A 9,212-nucleotide genomic window follows, 5' to 3' on the forward strand; every position below is an offset into this window, starting at 1 on the left:
GGGACCGAACGGTAGCTTTGGTGCTAAATGAGAACGGTATTGAATGTTAACTGAGTTTCCTCCTCAAACTGATATTTTTAATGAGGGGTTCTGCCATCGGATGACTGGCAGAATCCCTATCTAATGAATTACTATTATTGGTAGAAATATGTTGCTTTCTACCAGTCATATGTCTTTGCTATGAATGTGGACCACCCTGTGGAGTGGTCAACCTGAATGTATCCATTAGTGCGTGTTGCACTAAGGTAGGAGGTGAACCGACTATGTAGCCCCGCTACATAAACAGAATGAATGGGTCGAACTTATTGCCACTGGAATCGCCAAGCAGCATTGCTGTCGCCCGTTGTGTGTCTTTATTACCACACCTGACCGACGCAGTCTTGGAGCCCAAAGTGTTGATCGTTCGTTTGGTACGTACTCGAAAAATACAGCTTCAAAAGAAAAATCATTAAAAAAAAAATTATAAAGAAATGATTAGCATGCATCACAAACAAAACTTGTATTTCCTTGCATATTTTACCTGTCAGATCTGCATTAACAACTGTACGCAGTTGAGCCAGACAACCATCTGCATCACCTCTTCTCGGGTTGCTCGACCAGCTTCAGCTGCATCTTCGGGTGTTGTCTGCCCGTGCCGTGGTTTTGGTCGAAGCGACAACTTGTGTTGTCGCATGAATAAAGTCATCCACGTTGCCGATACCGCGAGCTGATCTTCCTCTAAACCATACTCTTCTGCGATGTCCTTACCTTTTATGTGACGGCGCACACAACACCTTGCACAGAGGAAGCGCTAGAGAGCGTAAGGTCTAGGTGAACAACAACTTCACGGTTCCCGGCCTGAGGGATTCGACTACGATTTAGACGGTAGGTTTAAAGACTGAATATTTTTTATAGGTGAGCCAAGCTTGATTCTTACAAACTCTAAGTCAACTATAGTAAAAGCTAAACAAGTGCCCAATGGATGACTCACCACCAAGTGGTACCACGTACCATGGACGTTAAAGAGGAACATCCCGTCACTCTATATGGACATAGGTACACGTCGGTGTACCCCGTTACATTTTACCTTCAGCATTGTTCTAGTCACTGGTGCATCTTTTTTCGAAAAGTATTAATCCATAGGACGATATTATCTTCCGCTGATCTAGAAAGAACTGTGGCTAAGTCGTGATCACGGGAATTGAGATGGCGACCATGGTCGTATTTACAAGCTTACGTCGAATTAGCAGCACAGGGGTGAAGCCGTCCTTTGTCTTCGTCTTGTTTGTTGAGTGAACACCATGGCCACAAGCCACACACGGGTCCGTCGTGGTCAGCTCGGCGTACGAACAGTCGGAGTTGGCGCACTTCATGAAGGGCGTGACTGAGAAGGAAGAGTGAGGAGAAGTTCTTGGCTGTTGGAAAATCGCAGAATGAGCCGATAAGCTAGCCGAACCGCGCTGTCTTCGGTGAGAAATCCTGCTCAAGCGGTCCTGTGCCACTAACCGCTTGCAAGATACGGAATACTGCTTAAGTGGTCCAGTGCGACGAACCACTCGCTCGTTTAGTGCTTCCCACGGCATCAGCAACAACGTTCGCACTTATTGCCTCTCTCTTAAGCCGCATCGATTTCATCGAACGCTTGCATTGGCCAATCCTAGTAATCAGATAGTACCGATATTAATCACAATTCGTTTTACTAGCTACTATAATAGTATATATTTGGGTCGATCTGAAACTACTATCTACTATGGCTTTATAATATTAGATTGTTAGTAGTTCGTAGAATAAATTACTATCAGCCAAAGTACTGTCAATCTCTGAATATATTGTGCGTTCGCTGTCAGGATGTCATGCAGCCACCTCAGACATGGGCGGTTGCTTGCCGCGGTGCCCATTACTGGCATTGAATACCCCTCAAGCAAACATCCGTTTCACCATTACGACTCAAAATAGTCATTATCAGCCGCGTCATCGCTGGGGTTGTACAACTCTCCGATGCCACCACGTTGTAGTTCCCAAGTACTGGATTATCCATAGCACCCGAAATGCACGTCTCTCTCCGATTTTGAGCCACTGCTCAATGTCTAATTGGCGGCTTGCAGTCGCACCATTCATTGCAGCTTGGGTACATCTCGGGCCCGCCTCATGTCGACTGCGCTTTCTGGCTCTCCAGGCTCGATGGTGAATTGGAGTTCATGCAAATAAAACACCAAGCGCCTTACAAACGATGCTGAATCCACCAAGACCGACGGTACTTCTTCTGTTTGTTATAACCACTGTACAACCCCAGGTAACCATTATTCGAGGCCTTCATCTGTATTGATTTCCGGTAAGCTGATTGCGGCTCTTAGGAACTCAAGTCACTGCAACAAGCCGTCACAACAGCAGGAGACATCATAGCTTCGCAACACCAAACTTTTAGGAGACGAGGGGAGACCAGATTTAGCTTGTGAAGACTTCAGTGAATTTGAATTTCTTATTGAATGCCTGCAGACTAGAAATAACAGGATCTGTTGAAACACGTTTACGAGACGAGCAGATCGCTAATGATTGCGGGACATCGTAATCACAGCAAGATTTCACCTGAAATGATTTCTAGCTCGACATGTAGTCAAGTATTCATACGTACAGACGTCCCCGCCAAATTTGCAAAGGTCGGACCAATAAAGACTGCGAGGTTGCAAGATTCGCACAGGTGCCATATAGATGCAAATGTACTAAGTTACTCTGAATTTATTGTTTCCATGTGCTAGAAGCTTCCCGCATCGCGACATTCTCCCTCCACGTTGCATCTACTACCTCAGTATATCCTATCCCGGCCAGTTTCAAATCCCATGCACATCTGTACTACCTGTGCGAGGTAAATTGCTGCTTGCAGTTGCACATTTGCCGGGGACATCTGTATACAACGATAGCGGCTCGGCTCGACCTGATCAACAAAGTCGCGTTGAGTATGATGATCAAATTTGTGACAGGTAAAATGCAATGTTGAATGTTTCTAGGCCGGACGAAGACTTCCAAGCATCTTGCTGATGACAGCTGTCGCTTAGGTTTCTGCACGAATTGCATATGCGAACCGCACATGTATCGTCATTGACAGGCCTCGTACAACGAGGCACTCTGCCTATGACTCATTGACAATACGATGATTAATCGGATTGTTATAAATTGTAGATAATTCACGAATTTATCACCAGTTCGGATACAAAACGCCTAGATTAACAGGTCGCGGGTCGTGTTTTCCTTAAACCCCTTGGTTCCCAGCGCCGCAAGTTAATATTAAGCACTTCATGATTTTCCTCTGTTGAAGCTCACAGTTTACGTCCTGTCGAGTGAGTGAGGGAGCCAGCTGTACAGATCTTCTTCCAATCTCAAGATGCTGGACCAGCTCAGCTGGCGCCCGCCCGCTAATCCAGTCCAATCAGTACCAATGCATTCTGTAAAAGCCCCCTCACTTTGCAATTCATACCTTCCGTTCACAAGACCGCTTGGGATTTACAGACACCAGCACCAACACCCTGTATCCGCCTTCACGCACGATGCGTGTCTCTCAAGTGCTGTTAGCAGCTACTGCCACACTCCTCGCAACTAGTGCCGATGTCGCCACTGCCAGTGACGCTGCTGTAGCTGCAAAGACCAAGTCTTCAGCAGCTACAAACGAAATCCCTGAGCTTTTCGTGAAGAAAATTCCGTTCAAGTATGGCAACGTTACTGGCACGATGGTGATCACGATCGACCCGGACAGTCTGCGCGAGGTTGACGATGACTCTGCCTCCACCGACGCATCAAAGGTGTACGACTTCACCCAGTCTGACGAATCTGGATCGGACGCAGAAGAGAGAGCGCTGTTTGGGAGCAAGTTATTGGAGAGAATTGTGCTAGCAGTCAATGGCTGGGCCGGCATGTGGACTTGGTTGAAGGTGATATAGAGTCACGGTCGATCACAAACCAAATAGTATTTTCCTACGAGCCAAGCTGTTGTACGCATGATAGTAAGAAGTGGGATATGATAAACCTGGTGTGGTTGGTGAAGATTACAGTCAACTTCATAAATACGTCGGTGGATCAGGCCTTGGTCCCATGCTTATCGGACCCTTCAAAAAATGCATCAGTAAAAAAAGCCACCACGCACCCGTAAGAAAGAAAAAGAACAAATCTAGAGTTTCATGCGCTGCGAAGACAATCGAATTGATAATCTTTAATTACTCCACATCAGGATAGTGCTCGAGGAACCAAGTGTTCATATTGTCAGTGGGGCGGGCTCGCGTATATTCCAGAATATACCAAAATTGCGGGTTTCATCACATGCCTCCTCTGTGCAACCTTCCTGACGCTGAGAGTGCAAGTAAAGTAAACGATCGAAATCCATTTTTGAAGCTGGATTGTCAAACGTTTTTGTCGTGCAGTCCTCCATCCTATTAACTTGTAGCCATCGCACGATTTCAAGGGTTTTGGAGTTGTCTATCGCGTTCGTCGTGCAAACTTCGGATCGATAACGATAAACCCACTTGACAACTTCAGTTTACCGTTGCAAACTGATTCATCCATCGCAGTAGCAGTGCAGCCTTCCCTTCTATTTTCGTGTAACCACTTGACAACGTCCAGGTGGCCTTTGCTGGTTGCAAGGTCCATAGCTTTTGTAGTCCAAAACGAGTACGTATGTACCCATGAAGTCACTTGAGCTTAAGGCAAATGCCTAATTTTTGCTGCACCATCAGAAGCTCTTGCGATACGCCCTTCGATACAATTCGAGCAAAGCCACTTGATGACAGTTAAGTGGCCTCTACTCGCAGCGCAATCCATGGTATTTTTCGTACATCCCTCCGATCGGTGCTGATGCAGCCACTAGACAACGCCTACTTGACCACAGCTTGCCGCGGCATCCATGGCTTTCACAGTGCATCCTTTCGACCGATGAGCAGCGAGCCACTTCAGAACATTCAAATGTCGATTCGCCGCAGCGCAATCCATGGCATCTGTCGTACATCCTTCCGTTCTGTCACAACGGAGCCACTTCACCACGCCAATATATTTTCCAGCAGCTACTCCCTCCATGGCCCCTATTGAACATGGTAGACGAGTCACCACCAACGTTTTCGCCCGCTTCGCGCTGTTGTTCATGTTTGATGTTGTAGCCCCCCATATTTGGTGCAAATATTTCACCAGCGCAAGGTTTCGTCGCTTTGCTGCCGCATCAACATTGAACTTTGCTCGCTCCGATTTTAAAAACCCTGTTGTATCAAAGAGGTCGACGGTAAATATGAACGTCTCAAACAGCCACTGGACAAACTCCAAACTCCCCCGTTGAATGGCCGACGTCACCGTCCTTGAAGATATCCATAGCGGAGCAAGTTTCTCGTATCCGGGACAGCTCTCTTGCCAAGAGGATAATATCGTGAAGAACAGATATTTTGCCAGTAGTGATCCTAAAGGTGCCTTGACATCGTGAGATCGAAAGCTTCAGTCGCCATCAGCAATGCTTGACCTGTTTCCATCAGCTTTTGCTCGATTAGAAACTCAACCATCTCCAGACGACCAGTCTCAACCGCTGGATATGCCACCAGGAAAGTATTGCTCACGTAGCCATTCTCCACCATCCACTCAATGACACCCAGACGACCCGCGTATGCTGCCCCCCGCTTGAATTCTTCGGGATCCCCTCGCAGTAACTCCCCTATATTCTCCCCCGCTAAATCTCCTAGACAGCTACAGAAGTTTCTACGGTGTTTTCTTTCGCTCTTCCTCTGCTATTTCCTTGTCGTTGTCGTCATCCTCTTCCATCGGATCGAACCGTTGAGTCCGATAACGGTCTCTGAACTACGCCAGCAGCGCAATATCCCCGTGACGCATGGCGTGCATCAGAGGACTTTAGACCCAGCGGGGCGCCTTCGTGGTCTTGTACAATCACCAAATCGTTTCATGCTGGTAAGCTGCTGCAGCTCGTGCCACGTCGTGGTGTCCCCACCGAATAACGTTCCCAGCATCCGCTTCGATTTCGTCTCGAAGTGCCATTCCTCCATTTTCCTTGACCAAATCTCATTTTTCTTGAAAAACTTCAAAATGTCCAATTCCCCATCTTCAGCCGCTTGTTGCACGGCCTGGAATGGAAGGACGCAATGCAGCCGTAAAAGTGGCCAAACAGCCACTCGACCATCTTCACCGCGGCTTTTTCGTCCTTGATCTTAACAGCTTCTAGGATCGCACGACGGAAATGGTACCGGTAGTAGTGGCGGTCTGTGCGTAGGTATCTTCTTCTGGGCCATTTGGCTCCACTGGCAGGACCCAAATCAGAAGGAGAACCTCCTCAACATGAACTGGAAGCGTTCCAAATGCGCTCAAACAGGTCAATGGACGGGCGTATGCAGGCCTCCCAGAACAGTATCTCCAGGGTCGAGTCCAGGAAGGCGGAGGTCGTGTTGAATATGATGGAGTCATTGATCGATTTGGATCGGGATACTAGCGTCACAGACTGGAGAGGAAGGGGAGGAGGGGGAAAGGCCAATATGGCACCTTCAGTGCTACATCTTTGGGCGATTTCAGTATGTAGAAATAATAGAATCCCGAACAATGACGATGGACCACATGATCGATTGAACAAAACTCCGCGCGATGGCTGTGAACCCATTTCAAGACGCGAAGATGACCTTCCCAAGTTGCTTGATACATGGCTGTTGGCATCCTGACCGCCAACACGCTCGCGTGGTCTATCACCCTGAATAACGATGCGTCTCAACCTGTCCAAAAACCAGAGCAAGATATATGCAAGCACGCAAAGCCCAGGAATCGATTACCTTTTAAATATAATTGATGAGCTTATTGCCTCGAACAAGGTCATGGATGCGCGCATGACAATTGTCGAGGCTGCGATGCTTAACCCCCCAAACCCGAAGGCCTGTATCAGGCACGTTAACTAAAATCCTTGATGTTGTATCAGACACAATAAGCTTTTTTACTCTTCCTTTTTGTAGTGACTCATACAAACGTTAAGTCAAGTAGGGGTTGGTTTATCCCCATCCTTCCTGCACGAGGGTGCATAAAAGTCCGGCCAGCTTGATTTTCGTTTTTTCGGAATATAAGATCTCACTGCTGTCAGTGTGGTACACACAATCGAATAAGGGATCAGAGGTACCATTGCGCGCCAACCGTTTTGGGGTCATTCGAGATTTCTCCCCGCCGCAGCTCAAGCCGTCTTTATTGTGGAGCAATGGCGTTCCAGGCTCGATGGAGAGAGCTCAAGCGTGTAGGCTGGACTTCGAGGCGCCCCGCAGGACTATCAAACGACTTCTTTTATATCAAGCCGGGCAAGACCAAGCAAGGAACGCGTGGTGAGGACTACTTTGTGGGCGAGAACGAGCTAATGGGCTACTTGGATCGCGTGAATATCGGTAAGATGAGATTCAAGCGTACTTTCCACCACTGAGACTGACGAGATGTACGCGTTTAGCGGAACGAGATCGTCAGCAAAAGGAAGGGGACGCAGCGGGCCCGGACGTCGCTACAGACCGCCTTGAAAGCCCGCCAGAACGGACTGGTACGGATGTGATGACTTGCCGGTATTATACACGCTAGTTGTTTGACATTAACGTGTATCGTACAGATCATTCCAAAGATCTAGATCAAACTCAAAGCCGCGCACCGCTGGAGCGTACGCCACCTGCAGGTATGCTGCTGTATAGACTCATGTCACCTGGTGCGATGCTAACATTCTTGAAATTAGCTGCAGACTCTCCCGCGTCTCCGGTCTCAAACCACAGTCCCATTGCCACTTCGCCCCACGTGATGAACGAGGATTCAAGCAGCACAAGCACACGTCAGGAGGATTTGAACGCTAACAACGACACCAATGGTACCCATTACACGATCCAGCTTTGTATTGAGCAGTAACGACTAACGATGGATTGGATTTCCTGATAGATATGTCATCACGGCGTAATCTCAGCAACCTCTTCGACTTGGCAGACTCGGACATCAACTACGAGGACTCAGAACGTGGGTCTAATGATGACGAGACTGGTGTCGTAAGGAGTTCACACAACGAGGAAGAAGAAACCAAAGAGGGTGACAGTCAAGGCGGAGGTTAGTGCGGCATGCATACATACACGATATGGATACATGTTATAACTCTAATCTTGTATATACTGGTTGTATCAGGCACGCTCACAAACGACCCCAACATCACCACTCCATGCGACAATTTGGCAGACTACACAGCGCTTGATTCGGACGGTGATGGCGAAGGAGATTCAATCTATAGCGACGACGATGACTTGGACTGGGCTACACTGGATGCTAACGACGCTCACAATGCGCCAGACCTGCACTTTGACCCGCAGCTGCTCACAGCTGTGGGAGGTGTAGATGCTGTGGCCAGCGGCACAATACGCAAACAAGCCTTAGATGACATGGCTGTGAATGGCTGGACAGTGCCTCGAATTCAGACACCATGGCCGTACATGGACGAACCGTATAAAGTGCGACCAGATGAATGGCTCGGCAAAGACTATCCGTGTATTTATGACGGCCCTAACGGTCCCACGGCTAGTGCGCTGCAGGCCGCATCTACTCCCCTCGGTGCGTTCCTGCGGTTCGTGACGCCGCAACTGTTGGCAAAGATCGGGAGAGAGGGTGACACCTACTTTACGGAAAACCTGGACGCTCGTGTGGAAGCCCAACACGCCAAGCAGCAAGCGCGCAAGCTCAAGCGACCGGACTTCCACGTACAAGCCCCTGAGCAAATCAAGACGAAGCTACAAAAGACCCTGAAAATCTCAGGCAGAGAGTTGTGCTGCTTCATTGGTTTGCTGATTGCGAGGACCATTGCGCCCAACCGAGAAAAGTTCGCACACCACTGGAAGAATACGGACGAAGGCGCTATCCCACGCGGAGGTTTTGGCAACTTCATGAAACGAGATCGATTCGACCACATCTCGCGCAATCTTCACTTCAGCAGCAATGGTGACGATCGTGCGGTCACCGACCGAGCCTGGAAGCTTCGTCCGGTCATCGATGTCCTGCAGGATACCTTCCAAAGAAGCTTCACTCCGCCACCAGTGATGGCGTTTGACGAGGCAATGCTTCCGTGCTCGTCTCCATTCAACCGAATGAGGATCTTCATGAAGGATAAGCCTCATCTCTGGGGTGCTAAGCTGTTCATGTTGTGCTGTTCTAAGTCTGCGTACTGCATCCGGTAAGAATGAGAGCGTGCCCCAAGGCACGCTCTCTTTTTTTTT

At 48.5% G+C, this 9,212-nt stretch overlaps 2 protein-coding genes across 2 annotated transcripts; both read left to right on the forward strand.

Moving 5' to 3' along the window:
- Positions 1–3,521: 3,521 nt before the first annotated feature.
- Positions 3,522–3,911, forward strand: KRP23_336 (uncharacterized protein; the record flags this gene model as incomplete). Its single annotated transcript, XM_067887977.1, has 1 exon — positions 3,522–3,911. The coding sequence occupies one exon, from the start codon at positions 3,522–3,524 to the stop codon at positions 3,909–3,911; it is 390 nt and encodes a 129-aa protein (XP_067750893.1).
- Positions 3,912–7,761: 3,850 nt separating this feature from the next.
- On the forward strand, positions 7,762–8,063 carry KRP23_337 (uncharacterized protein; the record flags this gene model as incomplete). Its single annotated transcript, XM_067887989.1, has 2 exons — positions 7,762–7,828; positions 7,897–8,063. The coding sequence occupies 2 exons, from the start codon at positions 7,762–7,764 to the stop codon at positions 8,061–8,063; spliced, it is 234 nt and encodes a 77-aa protein (XP_067750894.1).
- Between the last annotated feature and the right edge of the window lie 1,149 nt (positions 8,064–9,212).

This window comes from Phytophthora ramorum (genome assembly GCF_020800215.1).
Source record: "Phytophthora ramorum isolate Pr-102 chromosome Unknown Phyram_PR-102_s0001, whole genome shotgun sequence".
Lineage (NCBI taxonomy): Eukaryota > Oomycota > Peronosporomycetes > Peronosporales > Peronosporaceae > Phytophthora > Phytophthora ramorum.